The 23,809-nt window shown below is 44.0% G+C and overlaps 3 protein-coding genes across 5 annotated transcripts in view; 2 read left to right on the top strand and 1 right to left on the bottom strand.

Moving 5' to 3' along the window:
• The window catches only part of COPG2 (COPI coat complex subunit gamma 2), a 151,458-nt gene extending 147,473 nt beyond the window's left edge, over window positions 1–3,985 (top strand). Inside the window, exons 21-24 of one of the 2 annotated variants that reach the window (XM_023207842.1) lie at window positions 672–769; window positions 1,504–1,642; window positions 1,938–2,036; window positions 2,499–3,985. In XM_023207842.1, coding sequence (XP_023063610.1) covers window positions 672–769; window positions 1,504–1,642; window positions 1,938–2,036; window positions 2,499–2,629 — 467 coding nt within the window. In that variant the 3' untranslated portion in view covers window positions 2,630–3,985. The remainder of the gene's footprint in view (window positions 1–671; window positions 770–1,503; window positions 1,643–1,937; window positions 2,037–2,498) is intronic. The other variant, XM_023207843.1, reaches the window with a different exon arrangement.
• On the bottom strand, window positions 3,013–23,599 carry MEST. Of its 2 annotated transcripts, none has more exons than XM_023207846.1 (12): window positions 23,368–23,599; window positions 14,233–14,387; window positions 12,515–12,594; window positions 11,592–11,669; window positions 11,332–11,468; window positions 11,121–11,179; window positions 9,689–9,729; window positions 8,767–8,837; window positions 8,405–8,506; window positions 6,564–6,640; window positions 5,287–5,350; window positions 3,013–4,348 (listed from the first exon to the last, which is right to left on the bottom strand). In XM_023207846.1, the coding sequence occupies exons 2-12, from the start codon at window positions 14,384–14,386 to the stop codon at window positions 4,231–4,233; spliced, it is 981 nt and encodes a 326-aa protein (XP_023063614.1). In that variant the 5' UTR covers window position 14,387; window positions 23,368–23,599; the 3' UTR covers window positions 3,013–4,230. The 2 variants fall into 2 exon arrangements, with proteins under 2 accessions (XP_023063614.1, XP_023063612.1); XM_023207844.2 differs by lacking the exon at window positions 23,368–23,599 and adding an exon at window positions 17,496–17,759.
• On the top strand, window positions 18,631–22,740 carry LOC111539856. The gene is made up of 2 exons (XM_023207849.2): window positions 18,631–18,952; window positions 19,826–22,740. Exons 1-2 carry the CDS (start codon window positions 18,720–18,722, stop codon window positions 19,962–19,964), a joined length of 372 nt encoding a protein of 123 aa, XP_023063617.1. The 5' UTR covers window positions 18,631–18,719; the 3' UTR covers window positions 19,965–22,740.
• Window positions 23,600–23,809: the final 210 nt, after the last annotated feature.

Raw genomic sequence — 23,809 nt, 5'->3', positions numbered from 1 at the left:
AAAATGTACCCGCACCTCCATTTCTTATTACTTAACACCACTTGTGTGAAAACATACAACTGCCCACTTGCTTTTCCATTTAAGACACTGACTTTACCAGTACTAGAAACTCATTACTGACCTCCTCACTTCAGGCTGAAGGTTGACAGATAAAGCAAGTTCTGTCTGGTGATTTGTGGACCCGCCATCAGTCCACAATCTAAAGATAGTATTGAGATGCTGATGAGATTGGTCAATGTTAATCTGATGATCTGTATGCTTTTTTACCATCGGGTTTTTTTTGTTTTTTTGGTCAGGTCCTACAGCAGTGGTTCACAAAATACTATTTTTCAACATTTAGGCCTCTTTGAGATAGGCATGGCAAAAAGCCCCCAAAAGGACCTCTCTGCTGCTTTCTTCATACCAATAGAGAAACAGTTTGCCCATGTTATCATTCCTGTACTGCTGTAACCCACAGCGTGGAATAGACTTTACATTCATGCTTTGTGAGACTGCCTTTCTGACCCGCTTGCAGGCTGCTTTTGAGAACCACTACCCTAGAAAACAGGGCATGTGTATTTAACTGGAAAATGTGGAACACAATGCTGAGTACAGGTGGCCCTTCCTAAGAAATGATGGAAACTTCTCGCTTGCACTGCCCACTGATGCAGGTTTGCCTGCCTTCTCTCCAGTTGCAGGCACCTTTAGCTGCACAATGAAGTTTACAGTCCGGGACTGTGACCCTAACACTGGAGTTCCAGATGAGGATGGGTATGATGATGAGTATGTGGTGAGTCTTCCCAGCAGAGAGACTTTCTTTGACACCTTCGCAACACTAAGTGACTTCTGCCTTGAGAGAACATTTTTCTAGGAGCATCTGACATAAACTTATGGGATTTCTATTCTTCTGAAACAGATGACAACTTAGGAGGACCTGGACTAACCCTCCTCTGTAACTGGACAGCATCAGGCCAGAGATAATTGAGATTTACCACTTCATCATTAAAACAAACTCACCCTTTTTTTCTTTATAATAGGAATAATTAAGAAATGAAAATAATTACATGATTTTCATTGAGATCAGTTTTATTTAAAATGATTTGGGGTCGGGGGTTGGTTTTGTTTTTTGGTTTTTTGTTTTTGCTTCAGCAACTGTTAGTTTATAGCCAGATCATGGATTAAAAAGCCTTCACAGAATGGAGGGAAAACTTTTAACAATATCAACCTCTTAGCAAATGATCAGAGGGTACTGTGTGCCCAGAACTCAGTGGTCAAGTGTGGGTACAACATGACTACTGTGTACCTCAGGGCTACAGATGTTGATCTGAATTTGGCTCTTGCCAGATGTTCTGTTTTCTTGCTTTCGTTTGCTAAGGGCTACAGCATTAGATTTATCCAGACTACAGAACTTAAACTATTATGGTGGCAGAGTTTTCTCTAGGCTCCAGAAAACCATACTAATTCCTGTATCTTTGCCCTATAACAGAAAGGACTTTTCTTTACTGACTGTTTGTTACCCACTAGCTGGAAGATCTCGAAGTGACTGTGTCTGACCACATTCAGAAAGTACTGAAGCCTAACTTTGCTGCTGCTTGGGAAGAGGTGGGAGATACCTTTGAGAAAGAGGAAACCTTTGCCCTCAGTTCTACCAAAACCCTTGAAGGTGAGACCCATTTTGCTATCAGTATATTGCCTGATAGCAGTATAACACCTAATAGGTATATTTGTTACTCCAGAAGAACTCCTTAAAAAAAAAAAAAACTTCATAAATCTCTTACTTAAAAAGACCAGCACCCTGTCTTCATCATCTAACTAATCAGCCATTTTCTAGTCCAGGTAGCCTCCCTCTACACATCACCAACAACCCCTTCCACCCCAGCTCCCAGCATATACTGGTGCAGAGGGCGATCCCTGTGCTTTACTTTCCTAACACTGTCTCATACATCTTCTCAACACAGAGGCTGTCAACAATATCATCACATTTCTGGGCATGCAGCCATGTGAGAGGTCCGATAAAGTACCTGAAAACAAGAATTCCCATTCGCTCTATCTGGCAGGTAAGAAGCTTCCATCAGATTTTCCTTCCATTTTCTTACAAAGCTTAATAGGATATAGATGGGCATCTTATGCCTTGCTCTTGTCCCATCATCCCATTATATGAGCCACAATTTGAAACCCAGTCAAAATGAATAATTTGTTTTGCATGCTATTCTTTTAAGATGTACATTTGACCTAAAACACTTAAATCTCTCCAACAGATACCAAGGCCACCACCAACATTCCTTTTGAGTACTCTAAATTGGTATTTTTGAATACTTTCTATGTACCTGGTTTCATGGGAATATAAAAAAATATATATTTGGAATATATATGTGGAATTTATGCGTAGGATTCAATTTCCACAAATCTCTGGAAAAGCTAAACTAATAGAAAGGAGATGCAGGGAGAGCATGATAAATTTCATTATCCAGTGCTTGTTTTGGGTTCTTAATATAGTTTTCCTCACTTTTTTCTCTCAGGTATATTCAGAGGTGGCTATGATTTATTGGTGAGGTCCAGGCTGGCCTTAGCCGATGGAGTAACCATGCAGGTGACTGTCAGAAGCAAAGAGAGAACACCTGTAGATGTTATCTTAGCTTCTGTTGGATAAAGGCTTACTGGACAAGAGGAAACTGATGTACACTTCGCGGTCGGTGGGCTTTTAGGCTAGTGGCATCAGTTTCCCAGAATCACACTTTTGAAGATGAATGACTTTGGAGAAGCAAATTAAACATTTGGCCCTGAGCCAGCAGATCAAGCAGGTGTCTATCTTTGTGCATGGGTTGTTTTTTTTTTTCTTTTTATTATACTTGGTCAGCTTTGGTACGATAGTGCAGCTTCAGGTGATCTTGAAAATCAAATACTATCCTATACTCCAGCTGCTTAACTTCATTTTATTCTTTAATTTAATGTGTACCTGAAAGCTCCTGGCAATGCTGGAAAATTTTTATCCCAGAGGGGTGGGGGTGAGGGGGAGGGGAAGCCAGAGTCCACTTTTGTCACAATTCATTTTTATTAATAGAAAATAAACACTTATTCCAGTTTCAAAGTTGTTATACTTGAAGTTGCTAATTTTAAAAAATGAATTTTAAATAATCACTTAATCCTGCTTTGACTAAGACAATGAAATGTGGCTTAAAAAAAAAGTATTCAGCACCATTTGCTCATAGGTCTTTCAGAGTTTGTTCTTAAAGTTTCTGGAACTTTCCTGTCTGTAAAATATAGGAATTACTGAGCTACATTGGAAAGCCTCTCTGGGACAGGCAATGGGGAGTTAAGCAGTCATCATAAAGGAATCAGTGTACATTCAGCATGGTGACTTGGACTACACAACAATCCCTTCCCCTCTATAGTAGCTCAAGAGAAACATGCTTCTAAGCACTGAGGTATGAGGAGTCCCAGACAGTTATTTGCTGTTAGAATTGGTCTTCCCAGCTAATAACAGTCAATATCTGGCACAGATGCTATTGGTCCTTAATGTCCTGTGATTTTAGGAAGTAGTTTGGATTTAGTTCAATTTATTCAGAAGTCAAACATGTTTAATTAGCTTCACTACTCTGGCAGAGTAAGGGTATGCTGGTTTAGTGTCTTTATAAAATATATGTAATGTATAGGTAAATCATAGTCTTAAATACCTAGAATACTATATTATTTAAACCAATATCTATTTTAACAAAATGTTTATAACTAAAAACAGCTGATGAAACTAAATCCAAAGTTATGACAAAGAGGACTCAGCTCTGTGTTGCTTAAAGAACTTTTAAAAGGCATGTGCCCATAAAGTCATTCAAGGAAAGGGACGGAGGCCCCCTTCGCCTCCTCCTTACTACAGAATTCCTGTTGGGGCTGGGCCAGAAATGAGCACTTCTAAATATTTCAGAGAAATCCAAAGTGTTAAAAAGTATTTTATGCAAAAGAACGTCTTTCTGCATCAGTGAATAGTAATGCCTATCAGAATTTCCTAATAACACAAAAACAAAGCCAAGATACATTTGATCAGATGTCAGAGTAATGGGAGGTGGACTATTATGTCAACCTTAGTCAGAGCTCCTGCTGGCTTCTTCCTATACACTGTTCACCAATTTGAGTAGTGGACTTTGTGAGAGAATAATGTTTGATGGCCAGGACCTCTCTTGGGCATTTCTTCCTAAGTGGAATATACAACAGATAAGGGAGTAGGGGAGGTAATACAGGGAAGCTACTCTTTCCAGCTCAGAAGGAGTTGATGAAGCCCATATATGCATTCAAGAAGCCCATGGGATCCTCTAGCTGTGGATAGTGGCTAATGTGGTCATCCAGAATCGACACTGTGGACCGCGGCAGCGTTTTCCTAGTGGAAGAGAACAGCACGCAGGTGAACTTGAGGCTGGAGGAGGAGGGATGTAAGCCAGTGGGAAACCCCAGTAAATGACCCTGTGGACACACCACACTGGAAGGAGCCACCAAAGAGCTTATTCACCTTCTACTCTGAAATTGTATCTTAGGCAGGTAAACTTGCCAATTCCATTTATACAAACTAGTTTTTAAATGTTCATAATCCAACAAACAACAACTTGAAAATATAACACTTTTGCAACAATTGTCAAAGCAAGATGACTTTCAGCTCCTTAGAGAAGGATGAAGCATCAAACAAGTGGATCACACAGCAACTCACTGCCCAAGCAGAGATAACCAAGGATCTTCCCTTAATCCCAGGAGATGAGAGAGAGTATTTTATTTAAAATTATATGCAAGCTGTTTACTACTAGCTTGTATCCAGTAGGCCACAGGAAGGTATGGAACATTCTTATGTGACATAATCAATCAATATTTCATATTCTGATACCTTCCAAGTAAGTACCTAGAGAGAATAGCAACCAATGAGAAGGCACTTTTCCACAATGAGCTCTTCTCAGTCTCTCATTGCCATCCGCTCAGCCTAAGTCAATGAATTGGCTTTACAATCGGACTAAAACAAACACTTTGTAGGATATATCCACTTTAAACCTTTGACTCACATGAGAGCTTTTTGTACACCAAGGAATATGTAGCAGTCATGACAGTGAAAACAGACTATGTATAAATCAAGAGAATGTATAACTGAATTTCTTGATATTACAATTATGTTAGAATAAGATTCCTCAACTCAATCCTTTTATTGTTTCCTGGATGAACAGCCAGTGAGGTTAGAGACAATGGCTAGAGCCAATAGCCCTCAACAGGTAATTCTGTTTACCACTGTCAGGATGAGATACTAACAAAACATAGACCTCTCTCGGGGAGACTCACCTGTACAGCTCCAAAAACTCTGGATAGGGATTTACAGGATCCAATGGCCCATAGATAAAATGAACTAGGAAAGAGAAAAGGAATGAAATACTTAACAGCTCTCACATCTGTTTTACTCCCACCCTAAAATTAACTCCTCTCCAAAAAGAAATGTTTTCTTCTCCCTTTTTTTATTATAATAAGCAAGGTCTCTCTCTGTTGCTCAGGCTGGAGTGCAGTGGTGCAGTCATAGCTCACTGTAACCTCAAACTCATTGGCCCAAGTGATCCTCCCACCTCAGTGTCCTCAGTAGCTGAGACTTTATACAGGTGTGCACCACCACACTTGGCTAACTTTTAAATTTATCTGTAGAGAAAAATTTTTCGCACTGTGTTGCCCAGAGGGGTGCCAAACTCCTGGGCTCAAGCAGTCCTCCCGCCTCAGCCTCCCAAAGAGCTAGGATTACAGACGTGAGCCTCCTCAGCCAGCCCAAGAAAGTATTTTCTGTAAATATTTTTTTTGTGTGATAGAAAACCTAGCTTGTTTTATTAGGTAACCTCTAAAGAGCGGCTAGGATTGCACCAGTTCATTCATTGGATACATCTCCTCCTATAGACAACCAGTTGGTCCCTCATCCAGCTTTCCTGCACTCTAGACCAAATGGAATATGCCCATCTTTCAACATTCTCTAAGTCCAGGATACTATCATTCTTTAAGTCTCTCTTCAGTTATAATAGACTTTTGACATTTGAAATCAACAGATCATTTCCTGAGCACTAATCACTATGTGTGAAACACTGTAATTTTCTTTTGAAATCTGTAAGAATGAAAAGACAAGTAAGTACAAACCACCTATAGCCTCTTGATTAGTAATCCAAACAGCCTTCTGTCTGAGCAATTCAGCATGTAATGTGGCAGTCACTGACAATGCACACCACAGAAATCAGTAATACCAACTACCTTTATGGTAATGTCTGTTTTTTATATACTTCACTCTACACACAAACATCACTGTTCCAGATGTCATGAGTACAGTTGCCAGTAAAATAAAGGATACCCAGATAAATTTGAATTTCAGATGAAAAATGATTTCTTTTTGGTGTAAGTAGGTCCTAAATATTGTACAACACATACTTAAATAGTAAAAAAGCATTTGTTGTTTATCTAAAATTCAAATTTAACTGGGTATCTTAACATTTTTATTTGCTAAATCTGGTAACCCTAATTGTATAAAGGAGTTGCAATTATTTTAACCCTATAGTCCTTCAGCTTCCTATCAATCATATAAAAATACTCACTGGGGATAGTTACAGAGGCAAGAGCTCCCACCCAGCGCCTCCTGAACTTCTTCCGCTGATTGATGTACTGTAAGAGACTGTAGGACGGGTAAGTCAGCATGAGCAGAACAAGAAACCTTTACTGTTACAGGGATTCAAGGGCATGACAAGAGCCACAAGGAATACAAGATACAATTTCTTAATCCAGAAGCAGTTTAGCATTCCTGGAAATATCCCACTTAATGTGTCCATTTCTGTTAACCTCTAGAGTTAACCACCATGTAGCTCTAGTAGTGATTATGCCTACTATCAATATAAGAATTAGTGGTTTCGTGTATTTATTAAGCAGGGAATGAGATCTAGGAAGGCTGATAGTTGGTTTGGATTTTATGCAACTAAAAAGCCCAGGTCTAAGGTTCCAATTTTGGCTTCACCACTACCTACCTCTCTGACTCAAATATATAACACAGATCTTTCAACTTGGTTTCCTCATTTGTTGGCCTGTTTGTTTTTTAAAAGACAAGGTCTCCCTATGTTACCCAGGCTGGAGTGCAGTGGTTATTCACAGGTGCAATCATAGCTCACTACAGCTATAACTCCTGGCCTCAAGAGATCCTCCCACCTCAGCCTCCCAAGTAGCTGGGAGTACAAACATGTGCCAAAGAACCTGGCTAGACTCCTCATTTTTAAAATAAGAGGATTGAAACACATGATCATCTGTGTTGACATCTACTTTTTTTTTTTTGAGATGGAGTCTCACTCTGTTGCCCAGGCTGAAGTGCAGTGGCATGATCTCAGCTCACTGCAACCTCTGCTTCCTGGGCTCAAGCAATTCTTGTGCCTCAGTCTCCTGAGTAGCTAGAATTACAGACGTGCGCCACCACACCTGGCTAATTTTTGTATTTTTAGTAGAGGCAGGGTTTCATCATGTTGGCCAGGCTGTTCTCAAACTCCTGACCTCAGGTGATCCGACCACCTTGGCCTCCCAAAGTGCTCAAATTACAGGTGTGAACCACTGCGCCCAGCCAACATCTACTTCAAAATTCTAAGTGTAGATGTTGATGTGCACAAAGCTTCATCTGACCACGGATAAAATGGAGAGAATTCCTCTTTCTCCAGCATAAGACACTACTGCCACATTTTAGAACTCATGTATTCTACTCATTCTGCCTGGCAACTCTAGGACAGTTATTTTTGTGAACCCTCAAATATCTCATCTTAGGAACAGTATTTACTTTTTGGAAAGGAAAATATAAGATAATTTTGAAAGTCACTCTTAATTGTTCTTCAGTTTTTTAATACTAAAATGAAATGTTCAGGGATCCTGTGGGGGTTAGGAGAGGGTGGGAGGATTGGCTGCCTCTAACACACAATTCCCAGCAAAGCCACCAGTAAAAACACTGGAAGCTACACTGACCCAGGTGGCTAGAAGACAGAGCCTTATCCCAAGTAGTTACAGCTATCACCACCTCTGGGTCCCCTGTGAAAGCTGGTTTGGGTCTACCTTCTCGTTTGAACCAAGGCATGGGAATTCTTTGTACAAGACAGAGAAGGTAAGTCTGCCCTCTCACTCCCTGTTGCTGCAGAAAGATAGGCAAAAGGAAGAGCCTTATACCTTGAGGGAGGCACTAGGCTACTTTCACAACCATGATTCAATACTTTGAAGCATTTAATACTAACAAAGAGTCCAGTTTCATTCTATTTTCTATTTCTTTCTTCATATAGACCGTGACTTTTTGGTTTGCCCCATAGGTCATCAGCCTTCCTGTGATAGGGAATAAGCCAGCAAGGAAAAGAACAAGCAATCCCCACTCTCCACAAAAACGCTTATCTGGAAACCAAAGCAAAGGGTAATTTCTTACCTGTCAATGACTAAGTTCCCGTCATTGTTGCGGATCCCTGCCCACATGTCCCACAGCTCACTCTCAGAGGGCCGAGTATACGGCCCAAAGACTGGGGTGAGACTGAAAGAGTCCAAAACGCAGGAAGATAAGTGTGAGGAGAACTCAGAATGTTCAATATGGCTGGAACCTCAGAGGCCATGCAGTCCCGGCCATCAGTCCGACCCATAGGTGATTTATGAATTCCTTCTACTTCCCTGGCAAGCGGCCAACACGTTTGCTTTAAAATATCAAGCCCTAGGATTTGGCCCAGAATTGTAATGGCAGCAACTTTTCACAACATTGTTCCTAGGCCACAGTCAATATTTGACAGTGACACTTACCCTCGAGAGAACACGAAGAAGTTCATCAGTCGTGTGAGGATGGGTGACAGCACACCTCCGTCTTTGAGTAGCTGGAGGGGAATAAGTGGAAGTAAAGCTCAAGAATCCAGAGGAAGACCTTCACCTGGGCAAAGGGTTTTATATTAGGAACTAAATCTTTTTTTTTTTTTTTTTTTTTTTTTGGAGACGGAGCCTCACTCTGTTGCCCAGGCTGGCGTGCAGTGGCCTGATCTTGGCTCACTGCAAGCTCCGCCTCCCGGGTTCACGCCATTCTCCTACCTCAGCCTCCTGAGTAGCTGGTACTACAGGCGCCCGGCAAATTTTTTGTATTTTTAGTAGAGATGGGGTTTCACCATGTTAGCCAGGATGGTCTCAATCTCCTGACCTCGTGATCCACCTGCCTCGGCCTCCCAAAGTGCTGGGATTACAGGTGTGAGCCACTGTGCTCGGCAGGAACTAAATCTTTAGCCAAATCTCCTGCTACTGAATGGTTTGATACTTGGCATTTTGTTTTGTCTACCCACATTCTTCTCTCAAGGAAGACAAATCTATTTCTAATTCCATCTAAGATTACTTTGCTACAATTCCCTAAATCCCTAAAACTTTAACTCTGATATATTCAAGTTTAGAGTAGGATCCTAATTTGTTCAAACATCAAGCTTGTGACACAGATCTTTCCATAGCTGTTATTTCTGCAAATATTTGTTGATCTCTTATTCTTAGGATGGGTTTTGTGTTTATGTAGGGGCCACTGCCTCTGCTTTAGTTGCCTACGAAGGGAAAAACTAACTTCATTAAGATAAATTCCCAAGGAAGAGTATTGAGCTACTGCCGATCACAGGAGCTATGGCCCTTAAAGGTCCCAGCATTATCTACGTCAGTGCAAATCCTCAAACTAAAGTCTGTCAGTGAAGTAGCCAACCTTTTGGAGAAGGAGTGGACGGTGAGTCTCAGGAAAGATACCTGTAGGAGAAGAGACTTATCTTAGTCATTTACCTATAGCTTTAATTTTTTTTTTTTTTTTTTTTTTTAATAGAGACGGGGTCTCACTGGTCTCAAGCTCAAGCAATCCTCTTGCCTCAGTCTCCCAAAGTGCTGGGATTACAGGTGCAAGCCACCTCACCCAGCCTACCTACATTAAGGTCAAAGGCAAGCCCATTATCAGAAACTACCCACCCTATTCACCATCAACCTCTGCAGCCTTTACTACCAAAACAGAATTACAAATAAAAATTTAATACTGTCATCTAATTACATCCAGGAATTATATGTTTAACTGGTCACAATAAATCCCACTGGAATTACTTTTCCCATCTTAAAGATTGTGAAACGGGGAGAAAATATATGGTCATCCAAAATGCTGATAACCAGGCTCTGACTCCCCTTAGCATTTCCGCCATCACTCAGAACACAAGGGTTAATGATTTGGGCTGCAAGAATAAAACGAGAAGTTTTTAAATAAGTATAGGTCCTTTAAAAAACCTAGAGTTTTTCTTTTCCATTTCTCTTCAGAGTCAGTGGAAGAAAGCCATGAGCATAAGTGATAAAGGGAGAGACAGATTTCTCTCCCAGTCTGCTCTTAAGGCATTCAGGAGACATTTGGGTATTCATGGACTTGCAAGCTGGCTGCCCAGAAGGTCTAATCAGGGGTTTGGTATTTTCTAACTGAAACTTGGCAGTGCCAGTTAGGAGTTGGGGAAACTCATACAGTTAAGTCCTCACTTAACATCAGGATAGGTTCTTGGAAACTTCAGCTTTAAGCAAAATGAGGTACAGCAGGTCCTTGAATAACATCCTTTCTTTAAAACACTGATGAGAAAAAAAATTGGTTCCATTATAACATTTTATTTAAAGTCACAGTTTCCAAGAACCCATTGATGACATTAAGTAAGGATTTTCTACACTAACATCATAGTAGGATTAGAAACACTTGTGGCTTTTTTCTCTACCTTCAATCCTATACTCTCATAACCTATTGCAGTTGTCACAGATACGGCAGACAGCCTTTACCCTCCCCACTCCTTCTGATACAGCTGTTCCTAGGTCCTCCACTAGATCCTGCTATCTAATGCATTGAAAAAGCACATATGACTATAATGCAGCTTTTTACTGACTGTGTAAGTAAAGTTACTATCCTTTGTAATGCTGTTTGTTTATTTAAAAACATTCTGAGAAAGGGTCCATAAATCCTGTCAGGCCACCAAAGGAGTTGATGGCACAGAAGAGGTAGAGATCTCATAGTTTAATTATGTCTACTCGCAATATTGTCAGATTACCATTTAGGTGCCACTGTGGTATCTAACGATGGCCCTTCTAGACTACACCCACTTTCTACCTACCGCCAAGACATTTACCTCCATTTGACAGACAGAGACTCTTTATGGTAAGCCGACCAGATCGATTCTGCTTGTACCTAGAAGGGAGATGAGGAAACACACATGTAGCTGAGCAGACTTAAACCAGTGCACCTCTGAAGACAACTCCCAAGAGAGAAAAAGGATGCAAAGAGTCCAGAAACGATGTGCTCCCCTAGCATTATAAGCTGAAGTTTGAAGCTCCACTGACCTGTAAAGAAGCTCCTGAGCAACCGTATCTCCATAGTCATGAGAAAGAAGGTTGATCCTGCGGTTCTGGAGCCCCAGATGCCGCAAAAGTGCTTCCACGATGCTGGCCTGCTCAAATATGGAATAGTGATGTGGTCTCTGAGGAAAGGAAAGCCCACATACACAGGATGAAGTCATGAGGACAGCTCTCTGCCAGCCTAACCCTCACAGTCTGTGTCCGTCCCGACACCCCATCACCAGCCCCAGATAGGTGCCGCTTACCGGTTTGTCACTGAAGCCAAAGCCTAAGAAATCAAGGGCAATCACCCGATGAAACCTCAAGGTCAGACCTTCCCAAATCTACAAGAAAGAAAGGATGATTTGGGCTTTCTGCTCTTGCCCCTCCCTTTCACCAGACCTGCAGTAGCACAGGAGCTTCAGCCCTCTCTTGGCTTGATAGACTTCCATAAAGAGAAAACCCCATGAAACCACCACAGGCCCCACAGATGATCCTCTTGGAGAATGCCTTCTTCCTGCTAATTAATCCCTGTTGAGGGAGGATAACTTGGCAGTGATTCCTTCCAGAGTGCCAAGGAGTTTATCATTCCCTTTCAGTATATAAGAAACAGTTCAACATTTAATATTTTTTAGAAGCAATTCAAATGTGCAAGAGCCTTCTAGTGCTGACAACAAAATCCTTTTATTTTAATTTTCATTACTTTAATAAAAATTTTAAATTTTTATAATTTTAATTTTAATTTTAAAAATTTTAAATTTTTATAATTTTAATTTTAATTTTAAAAATTTTTTATTTTTTTAAATAAATAAAAGGTTATTTTAGTTTTTATTTTAAAAAAAATTTTTTTTTGAGACAGAGTCTCACTCTGTCACCCAGGCTGTAGTGCAGTGGTGCGATCTCGGCTCACTGCAACCTCTGCCTCCCGGGTTCAAGCGATTCTCCTGCCTCAGCCTCTGGAGTAGCTGAGATTACAGGCTTATTTTTATATTTTTATATTTAGCCATGCCTGGCTAATTTTTATATTTTTAGTAGAGATGGGGTTTCGCCATGTTGGCCTGGCTGGTCTCAAACTCCTGACCTCAGGTCATCCTCCCACCTCAGCCTCCCAAAGTGCTAGGATTTGAGCCACTGCGCCTGGCCAAGGCTTTTTAAGACATAGTAGGACCTAGAAGTCTGACTTCATTACCTTGTACCAATCGTAGCTGGATGTTGGAAAACCATGTAAAAGCACAACTATCTCTGGACTTCCAACCACACCCACAGAGTCTAGGAAGAAGGAAAGTACAATTAATCAGGCCAAATCCCTACAAAAATAACCTCGAAGATGTTAAAATGTAAGTAATCTGATACAAAAGACAAGAAATTGTGACCAAATTGACATTAAAATGACACAATTCTTTTTAAAATGTAAGCTTACTGCGTTAGGTGAGAACAGGCCTTTTCTCCTTTTGATCTGTATATTAAAACACTGTAAAAATCATGCTATGTGAAAATACTTGAAGGCACCTGTTTATTCAACCTAGGTGTTTTTTAAAAAGCATATCCCCATTTCTCCTTTTGTTTTGTAATATGCAGATTTTTTCACAGTGAAAAGTAAATTTTCACAGTTAAAAGCATATGATCACAACACAAAAACTACAAATTATTAGTACTTTATCATGAATGGCCTCACAGAAATTCTCTAAGAGATAGCAACTATTCCCAAAGAACACCTTTAGCTTATACTATTTGCTCAGCACTTTTCATTCAGCAGGAGACCCAATCTACATCAAAAACCTAATAAAACTATTACAAAATCCTGTCAACTACAAAAAGGGCTTAATCAACATAAACATGAACTTTTTAAATGCATATGACAATACGGAAGCATTCAGCGTCCGTCTAAATTAGGTAAACATTTAGACAATATTAACCTTGCTAATAGTATTGGATTAAAACTGGTATATTCATATACTGCCAGTGACATGAAACTTTGGTAATAAGGTTTTCAAAAATAATTTAGAAGCAGTTGAAAATTGTATATACTTTAGCCTAAGAGTTTTTTTCTTGAGAATCTGTGCAAATAAAATCATTCCGTTTATGCAAGTAGTATAGTTTGAAAATGTAAGGAAAAAATAAACTACAGACATGAAGCTTTTCCTTCAACATTAGTTTTCTAAAACAGTAAAACTGGAAATAACCCAAGCCAACATAATGAAAATTGTATACTTACTTAATTGAATATAGCAAATGAGAGGAGGTCAGGAGCAATAATGAAAAACGGTTTATGACAAACATTTTTCGTTATTGCTCTTGACCCCCGCTCAAAATAAATCATTTCCAATCTGTTTCTCAGGTTCTTCACCTATAAAATGAGGTTAATGGCACCAATCTCCAAATGCTGTTATAAAGATAAAACAATGAAGGCTGAAAACATAACTCAGTGCCTGGCATATGGTAATTACTTGATAAGTAGTGGTCATAATAATAATCATCACTAGCAAATTAATTTATATAATAGTATTAAGACAAATCACAGTTACACTACAAATAATCTACAGAAAACGATAAAATGAAATCAGGGATGGTGAGGAGAGAACCAATGGTGGTTATATCTATTAATATTTTATATATTACCTGACACTAAGGTTGCCCAATTTAAAAAAAAAAAATAACATCAGAATACATATCAAGCTACAAAGAAAACTTATACTAAAAGGTAAGGTCTGCAGGTTGGAATCTCAGTCCCAACCCCCATTCTCCCAGCAGTTTTCTGCGCTTCTCTGCAACCTCACTACACAGAAAGAGAGAGAGACTCTCCTCCGTCATTAAGGAGCAACAAGAGGCCAGTAGACACAAAATAAATACCTCATCTGGGACTTACATGACCGATACACGCAGGTGTTCCAATAGTCCACTTCTTACCTTGGTAGAAGATACGCAGTCCCTTGTAAGTGAAAAACTTGCCTGAAGACTTCCATGAGTGAAGGGCAGGGGAGAGCTGAGGGGGTGGGATGTGCAGGTACGCAGCAAGCAGGGGCACGGCCAACAGCCCCACCTGGACCCACCACTCCCTCATCCTATAGGAAAAGCAGAGACCCACTGTAAGCAGTCAGGTAACATTGTACACTCATCTACAAACCAAAACCTGGTAAGATGGCGTGGGAGACTGCTGTTAACCAGCAATGATTACGTTGCCCTTCACATAGGCACAAAGCTGACCAAGACTATAATCGAACCTCTGTCTGCCATAGCACTCGGCATATTTGTTCATCATTCTAATTTTAAGGAAAAAAAAATACATTATTTCAACATATAATCTTCTGCCTCTGCTCCCCAACTTTTTAACCCCTTAGCCCCTACCCTTGTGGTCTTCCCAATACCTGCTGAAGAGGACTTTATATAAATAAAGGGGAGATGACTTAAATGCTGGACACTCTTTCGTTGACTTTTATCAAGGTTTCCCAGGAAAAAAATAACTTCTTATTTACTCCAAAAGCTCTACCATCTACCCACTAGCCCCCACCAGTAAAATGTTCAAAATATATGTATGTGCTATATCTCATGTCTTAAAAGAGTGTGTGTAGTAACTTATCACATGTCCTCAAGCAGAGAGTTGCTCCTGAGTTTTAATGCATGCTTATCAGCCCTCCTGCCTAAATGAAGCCCCATTTAGTACTCCTTTCTGGGTTTAGGCTGAGAAACTGCTCAGGGTAAACAGTCTGAAAGTAAGATAGCTGCGCTGGGTATTCCAACATAAGCAGCTTTGTTATGACCCTGAATATCTAATCTCTTGAGAGGTCAGGGCAGTAGATTATATTTCTGCTTTTCTTAGCAGACTCTTGAAGTTTCCATTTAATTTCCTAAGACGCTCCCCCACCCCCAGATAAGGCATAACTCATACCCAGCATGTGAGAATTGATTTTGTCTTTGGAAAAAGAGCACTGGTTGGTACACCCAACTCTCCCATGCCCAGGACTTCAAAGGCACAAGTCAGTTTATCCACATTGACAAGGAGTGCCAAACAGGAATTATAAACAGTTCTGTTTCAAGTCTATGACTTCTGATGGTCAACAGATTAAGAATTGTCAGTAGAATGGAAGTTCTCTCAAAACAGCCAGAATGGAAATAATACCCTCCAAAACTAAAATTAGAGTTGTCATAGAGCTCAAATAAATTAATTGCTAAAGCCCTGGGGGAAATGGCTTTCTGTTTGTACACACATTCTTCCCTATTACCTGTAATCTACACGTTCACTAACTTCCTCAACTTACAAGATACTTTCCCCCCCCCCAAATCCCCGATAGTTTTAGAGATAGAAATAGCTAAACTCTAAAAACAAACCTGTGGTTTTACAGTGGTAAAATAACCATGTTTCTTAAAGAATCTCAGCTCCCCAGCCTATTTTTTAGGCATTATTAGGGCAGTCATTTCCTTTTTTCTCCAAAGTACCTGTCCGTAAGACGGATAGAACCATTTGGTCCTACTTCTCAAGGTAATACTAGAAATGGTTCCAAAAAAGTGCCAGAACATGATAGTTATATCACAGTTTTCACCCCACAACAATAGCAGGCTATATCCCAAATACCTCCTTGAAAGGTCAGATGACAAAAAGCATTAAGTTTTGATGATCTTTACTTCAATGCACACATTTTCATGTGAGGATTTCATTACTCCTTTCCCCCAGTGCTTCTCATCGCGCTCATCCACGGGGTTCCAGCAGCTGAATCTCCGCAGTGACTCAGCAGAGAGCCCCGGGAGGGGCGGCCAGAGCGGCAAATGGGGAGGCTTCCCAGCTGGTGCTTAGGGAGAGTGGGGGTTAAAAATCGAGGCGATCGACCAACATACTCCACTCCTGGACACCCCCCTCCACACCTTCCTCCTCTTACTCCAAGAAAGAAAAGCGGCAACCTCTCAGGGAGCCGTTTCTTGTCTCATTACCTCAGTAAAAATGCCCCCATGACCTTTTAGGATTTTTAGAAGTGAAGCAGCCTAGCAGTCAGTAGGTGAAATGGGTTAAGCAAACATTTTTTGGCCAAAATCCCAATTATTTGATGAGCCATGAGCAGAGAAAATAAGCAAACTCCAGTAACAAACTTTCCAGAAATTTCTGGGCCTTGATTTCTTCATCTTGTAAACAGAAAAACACACTCCAATAATAATACCACCCAACCTGCTGCCCACCTGATGGCGTCGCCGCAAAATGAATGAACCGCTTTTATAAACCCGCGAAACTAAGGCGAACAATCGCTGCGCAACATGACCGTTTGGTCACATCGCCGTTCTCACTCGCGCTTGTTACTGAAATCTGAAAACTACTTAAGGCAGCTGGCGGGTACTGCGAGTTCTAGTCACTCTGCGGTGACTCCCGCCACCGTGGTACCTGGGTCTTGAAATCCTAAGCTGCACTGCAGCGATCTCGGCACTGCGATTATCTTGTTTTTGAAATTCTAAGGTGCGCCACGGAGATACCGGGGTTCTAAAAACCCTAAATCGCACCAGGACGGTGCTGGGGTCTATCCTTTAGGTCGCACCACGGCAATGGCGGGGTCTAAAAATCCTACATCGCACCAGGGTTCTTTGGGGGTCTAGAAATCCTAAATCGCGCCACGGTAATGGCGGGGTCTAAAAATCCTACATCGCACCAGGGCTTTGCCAGGATCTATAAATCCTAAATCGCGCCACGGCAAAGGCGGAGTCTAAGAATCCTGAATCGCACCAGAGGGAAGCCGGAGTCCAAATATCCTAAATCAAATCAGGGCGATGCTGGGGTTTAGAAATCCTAAATCATGCTGCAACAATGACTGAGTATCAAAATCCTAAATCGCGCCAGGGTGATGCCAGGATCTAAAAATCCCAATCCGTATCAGGGTGAGACTAGGGTCATTATGGATCCCAAGTCATATCAGGATAACGCTGGGGTCCAGAAATCCTAAATCTCACCAAGGCAATCCCGGGGTCTAGAAATCCTAACCCAATGAGCTCCCGCGCTCTGAACATTCCATTGCGTGCAGGAGTGACAACCCCTCCTCAAGTAGGCAGAGCGGGTGCGGAATGCGTGCCGCCTGTCGGTAGAGTTTTCGCCCGAAGGCAGCCCCGGCTCGAGCACGGGCACGCAGTCCGCCACTCGCCCGAGCCCTAGTCCCAGGGCGGCCAGCCACACCCCCTCGTTCCCGCCGCACACCCACCTGCGGAGGCGATCTCGGCGCACCATGGCCGCGTTATCCCATGCCGCCCGCCGCAGCGTTGCAGAGCACTGGACGCCGCGGAGCCCGCAGCCGTGCAGGGCCAGCCGGCAGCAGGGGCGCAGCCCGCAGCCCACAGCAGCGCAGGGCGGCGCCGCGCCCGGCAGCTACAGCCACTCCGGCGTGCGCTGCGGCACTGCGCTTGCGAGGCGCAGCTGCCGCAGAGGAGGTGCCGGGGTGTGCTGGTTGCCGCGGCAGCGCGGAGCGAGTGGGCACCGACTTTTAGAGCCCACCCGCGCCCCGCCCCTAGCCCGCCCATCGCCGCAGAACCCCTACCGCCTGCTCCCCCGCTCGCCGCAGAGCCCCTCCCAGCCACTCTGCCACCGCCACGGCCACAGAGATGGGGTGCCCCTCTAACAGTGGCTCCTTTAGGGAGCACCTTCAGGGGTGTCGAGCCCCCTCCCCAAGATCCCGCTGCTCCCTCGTGAACCCCCAACCCTGAGCCCGAGATTCTGCTGCAGAAACCCTCCCCTGACGAGTTAAGGCCACGGGCAAAAACAGCAGACCCCTGAGAGCCCCAACACTTTCCTTAGACCACCCACAAACCCCACTGGCCGCCCACAAGCCCCACAGGAGGATGGCCGCTCGACCTAAGGGGCAGCAGTGCTCGGGGGTGCCGGCCGTGGCGCTTGCTCCCGTCCCTCGTACTGAATCGTGAGAGGTGGCAAGCCACGAGGGCCCTACGCGCCCTAAGTTCCTAACTACCAGTAACCATCAAGGGCACGAGCAAGCGGCTAGGGAGCGACAAGCTCTGCTGGACCCACCAACAAGCTAGTAAACAGATTCATGGTATGGCCACTATGGCCAAAGTTGCACAAAGTCCGGTTTCTGCCACTCCAGCCACCGCCGCCGCGCTGGGCAGGTTTCCTTTACAGCAGCGCGACGTGGTCGGCATGCCAGACTCCCGGCCACAGCAGCGCCCTCGCAGCCCCGCTCCCTGCATGCGCCAGTCCGCGCTGCACAGAACAGTGGGCACAATTAGGAGAGCAAAGCCCCCTTTATTTACGTAATATAGAATCACAGTGCAAGGGCATGGTGGCACAAGAAAGAAGGAGGAATTTTTCTAATCCATAATCCTTTAAAAGGCATCCCTTACGCCTTTGAAAAGTGTAGAGTATCACGAAGTGTCTGTGTTCATTTTCTGACCGTAAACTGAAATACTGGTGAATGCACGCGGGGCGCAAGCTGGTGAGCGGGGCGGCCGGCCGGTGCCCGCTGCATCCAGAGGGGGCGCTGCAGGCCTCCCTTCGGTCGCGCACGGCCCAGGCCCTCCGCGACTCTGCAACTCTGCACCCCGAAAGGTTCGGCGCTGGCCCGCAGGGCGTCCAACCCGTGACCGAGGGCGACCCACGGAAACTACCGCCTATGAGCCTGTCATCAGAACCTGTGGCACAACACAGGTACACTTCTGCAGGGGTCTGGTTGCCCCCAGTAAACGCACTCATGAAACAATTGCTGATTTAGCACCTAAAGCGCACTAAGAACCCGGGGTGCGAAATAAATGAGAAATAGCCCCGGCCCGAGAGCAAGATACCGGCCATCTGGAGGGGCAGACAGACAAGAACTGCCACTTTTTAAAATTTTCCTTGTAATTTTCTAGTGACGTTTGTGGCAGTTGACCCACTCCTCCCTAACATGTAAGGCCCTCAGAGGCCGAGCCCAAGTATTATTCGCCTTTTGTATCCCCAGAGCCCGCCACAGTGCTGGCCCCTAATAAATACTGCTTGAATAAGTACAAGAATTTGAGGGCGCACAGGGGAGGAAGTAATTAAGGGGAGGGGGGAAGGGTGGTCTTGAATGATGAATAGACATTTACCAGAGAGACAAAGAACATTCCAGCCGGAGGGGACGGCTTTCGCAAAGCACTGGAGGCTCAGGGCCGCGCGTTTGCGGAAAACGGGAAGTCCTTTGAGCCGGGGCACCAACAGGAAAAAAATTAGGCTAGCAAGAGAATTTCATCGTAGGGAATTAGGAATTTGTTCTAGAGAAAATGAGAAGCCACAGATGGATTTAAACTCTTTATGGCCTTAATTGGTTACTTAACAAAATTTAAATTAGTCTCTTTACAAGTCAAAGATTACCTATTTTAACTATCACTACCTTTTAAAGACTGAATTACTCTTTAAAATCTAAATCGGTTCTTCCAACAAGGTAAAGGCTTTTCTATTTTAATAATAACAATAACAAAAGCCTTTGCGTTATATATTTTTCATACTTATTGTTAATGGAACCTTTGAGTCCTACAAACAATTCCACACTTTCATTCTCACCAGGCCAGAAACACCAGCATCCAAGATGACGGCAATTTTCTGTTTATGGACTGAGTGCCCCACAAAGGATCTTATTCTGAAGGCCATGGAACATGTCTACCCACATGGCTCAAGTGGGCAGCCTGGAGGAGAAACAGTTTAAAGGCCCTGGGGGAAGCGGGGAGCCCCAGGGAGAGCTCCCCAAGACAACAGGAATTCCAAGTCTGACACTCGGGAGAAATCCTCCCTTCAGACATTATTGATGTCTGGCCGAGTAATTAGGAAAAACTTCCTTGAAGGAGGGATTGAGGTTGAGATGGGCATGGAACCCAGATCTTAGAAAGCATATTTCTGTTTGGAAGAACCCTGAGTACAGAAGTCAGCTCAAAGATATCAGCTTGGCCCAACCAGGAATTTGCTGTCGGAAGTCTGAGAGAAATGCTGGCCACAATCCCCCAGGAGCCAAAGAGTTAACGAATCTTCTAAATGTGCCTGATTTACTTCCAGAAAGGAGCTTCCTCCACAGGGGGAGAATTTGACCCAAGGTATAAAACACTCAGAGCCCTGAGAAAACACACAGCCACACATAAATCCAAAGCCTGCTCTGGCTTGCTCGAAGTTGCACCCTTTCAGTTCCTCCAGGCTGATGTTATCCTGAGCCGTGCAGGATCTCATGCAGTAGTCTTCCCTCAGCCAGTGGCTTATCACACATTCTTGTCACATTCCAAGTCTAACACAGTTCCGCCTCACAATAAGACCTCAGATTTGTGCAAAAATTCATGTAGAAAGCTCTGCATTTATTATCTTGCTGATTCACAACAGTGGTATGGGATCTGCAGGGACGGTACCACAGATTCAATAACCGTATTTTTCTAACCCCAGTTTGAGAACCATAATGTGACAAGTGCAGGATATTTATGGAGACAACAAGACACAACTGGGACTGCCACTTTCAAGAGCCATCATTGTAGATTCAAATCAACTAAAAACACTTCATAATGGGAGAAACTTGGTTGAACAGAGGAGCACATGTTAACGAAGGGGTTTTGGTTGAGAAACTTACCGAATCAGTAGGACAGGACCCTAAAAAAGGCTACTGTGACTGTAGACTGAGGGGAAGTACCAAAAATAAGCTAATCTTACTCTATTCTGCTAGTTAGAATTCACAGAAAGCATTTTATTCTGTTCTACAGAGCAGATAGATATTGAAACACAGAGACGAATAGGAATGTGTTCAGAGAAGATCAACTAAATGAATTGCAAATTGAAGGTGTAACAGCTCTTGTATTTTAAGCTCCTACCATGAGCATGGATCTTCACCCAACATAGCCCTGATCCTCACAGTAGCCTGACTAGACAAGTATTTTCACTCACAGATTTCAGAGAAAGATACGGCAGCTCGGTATGCTGCGTGTTAGGATGTGAAGGGGCTGGGAACTGAACGCAGATGTGCCTGGCTCCAAAGCTGGCCTTCTTTCCACTACTCCACACTGCCTCCCTGTTTGAAATCGCTGGGCATATTTAGTTTGAAGAAAAGAAGCCTTGTGGAGTAAGTAGAAGAAGGAAATGTGTTAGTGGTCCTCAAATATTTGTGGAAGCAGCATTAGACATTTTATTCTGTATGGCTCCAATGAGTGCAAATTGTAGAGAAACAGATGTCGATTCAACATAAAGAATTTTCCAACAGTAGGGGCTGTCTAGAGGGATTGGGTGGCTCAGCCATTTGGGGACAGGACAAATTCCCTGTCCACTGGCGGCTGGGTAACCCTGTGGCAGGTATGCAAGCTCTGCATATAAGACTGAATGAATGATTTGCAAGGTCTTTTCCCATCCGAGGTAAAGTAAGGCTCCAAGATGAACTGGAACTTGGCCAAGGTGATCCTCTACTGAAGGGACAAATCCACAACTCAGTCTTCCCTAGTTATGTCCCTCAGCCCAGAACCCTTGGTATGACATGCTGCTTCATACTGAGGGCAAAACAAATTGAAGACATTATCATCAATAAAATCACATCAACCTCGCTCTCAACCAAATTAACCAATATGGCCGGGAGCAGTGGCTCACGCCTGTAATCCCAGCACTTTGAGAGGCTGAAGCAGGCGGATCACTTCAGATCAGGAGTTTGAGACCAGCCTGGCCAACATGGTGAAACCCCATCTCTACCAAAAATACAAAAATTAGCCACGTGTGGTGGTGTGTGCCTGTAGTCCCAGCTACTTGGGAGGCTGAGGCAGGAGAATGGCTTGAGCCCCGGAGGTGGAGGTTGCAGTGAGATGAGATGGCGCCACTGCACTCCAGCCTGGGCGACAAAGCGAGACTTCATCTCAAAAACAAAACAAAACAAAAACAAATTAACCAATATATCCCTGAAGCAACTGGTGTCTTCCTCTTCAGGCCCATTTTTGAGTAAAAGTCTTTGGCTGTAAAAAGCTCAAAAGATGAGTGGTAGACGAGGGAAGCAGTGGAACTGAATAATCTCTTACCCAAATAAGATGACCCTAAGTGACAGATGGTTGTTTCTCCAGGTGACAGCGGGCACCCCAAACTATCTTCACACACCCTCTGCATTACTCCACACATCCCATTATCCCACAGCTGGTACTGCTTCACCAGATACTCCTACCCCACTATCCCGCACCTAGAGGACATTTTATCCACTCAAACAGATAAACAGGCTGAAGGATTCTAATTAAGTAATAGAATCTTGCATTTTTATAGCTCTTTACCCTTTCACAGATATTATCTCATTTGTCCCTCACCACAGTCCCCTAAGGAAAATAGCTACTTTCTTTCAGGCAAGCAATTTCCTAGCTGCCTGGGGAGGCAAGGGCTTCAGCACAAGCACAGTCGGTCTTTCTCGCCTTTTTTTTTTTTTTTTTTTTTTTTTTTTTTTTTTTCTGTTACTACTTTCCCACCTTAGATTATGCCTCCAGTCAGAATGAGTCAACCAGGAGCAGGTGCTTCCGTTTTCCTCGATTGCTCTCCTCACCTCACCGGCTGTCCCCCTCCCCGAACCAGGCCTCCAGCCGCGCCACCACTGCCGCTCTCCGCCCTGGTGACCCCAGCGCCTGGATCTGCACCTGCAGCTCCGACCCCGAACGGCCGCGCCCTCTACCACTCGGTCACACCCGTGTGCCTGCGACCTTCCCTACCTCCAAGGCTGGCTGTCCCCCAAGTGGGAAGGCGCAGCCTCCCAAGAAATCGCCCAGGAGGGCGGGTGGAGCCAGCTAATTAATGACTAAGCGCGGGTCAAACCTCGGCGAGGGCTGTGTGACTTTTGTGTTCTCTACGACCCGGAGGTGCTGGGAGACGACGACCGAGGCTCTCGCCCACGTGGTCCTCTTGTGGGCCTGCGGCGGCGCACCTAGTGCGGGACCCACGCGCCCCGGGAGCCCTCCCCTCGCCAGCACAGCCTCACGCCTCCTGGGCCACGCGCACTTACCTGCCCCCCAGGACTGGTGTGGCCCACGCACACAAGCCACACCCACCAAGGAGCGCTAGTCCCACTCCTGAAGCGGGCTGCGAGGGTGCATGGGGAGATCACTCCTTCCCCGCCCGCCTCTTACCTGATTCAGGTAAGACCTGGGCTACAGGACTCCATGTTTGGGAGAACCCGTTGCGCATGCGCTTCCTGAGGCCAGAGGTTCTCGGCCTTCACCCTGTCCCCAGGGAGGACCCGACCACGAATACGCCGCGAATACGCGGCTCGGGGCTAGAGCGTCGCCAGGTCCGCGCACCAGCCCATCGCCCCCGAGCCCAGCATGTGCTGCCGCCTTCTCCCTGCCAGGAGTCAGCGCCACCTACTGCAAAGGGTATGAAATGGCAGGCCGTGGCTTCGACAATAGCCTACGGCATTGGATAAAGAGAGTAAAATTGTATTCGGCCTGATCTGAGTACTTTTACATAATAAAAGTGAAGGCCAAAGAAGTGACATTTTGCTAGTTATTAACTACGTAGAGATCTTTGGCGAGCCTTCTGTATTTCAGCCATTCCCCTGATTTCGCAATT

This window comes from Piliocolobus tephrosceles, chromosome 8, assembly GCF_002776525.5.
Source record: "Piliocolobus tephrosceles isolate RC106 chromosome 8, ASM277652v3, whole genome shotgun sequence".
NCBI classification, from domain to species: domain Eukaryota; kingdom Metazoa; phylum Chordata; class Mammalia; order Primates; family Cercopithecidae; genus Piliocolobus; species Piliocolobus tephrosceles.
This window is presented reverse-complemented; position numbering and strand designations above follow the sequence as displayed.

Excerpts from the sequence above, each read along its gene's own strand:
- LOC111539856 (XM_023207849.2), top strand. The coding sequence starts at position 18,720 with ATGCACGCGGGGCGCAAGCTGGTGAGCGGGGCGGCCGGCCGGTGCCCG. Across the intron at positions 18,953-19,825 it reads GAACCTGTGGCACAACACAG|GCCAGAAACACCAGCATCCA; the intron begins GTACACTTCTGC and ends CATTCTCACCAG.
- MEST (XM_023207844.2), bottom strand. The coding sequence starts at position 17,521 with ATGGTGCGCCGAGATCGCCTCCGCAG. Across the intron at positions 11,180-11,331 it reads GCTCAGGAGCTTCTTTACAG|GTACAAGCAGAATCGATCTG; the intron begins GTCAGTGGAGCT and ends TCTCCCTTCTAG. Across the intron at positions 6,641-8,404 it reads GGGAACTTAGTCATTGACAG|TCTCTTACAGTACATCAATC; the intron begins GTAAGAAATTAC and ends CCCGTCCTACAG.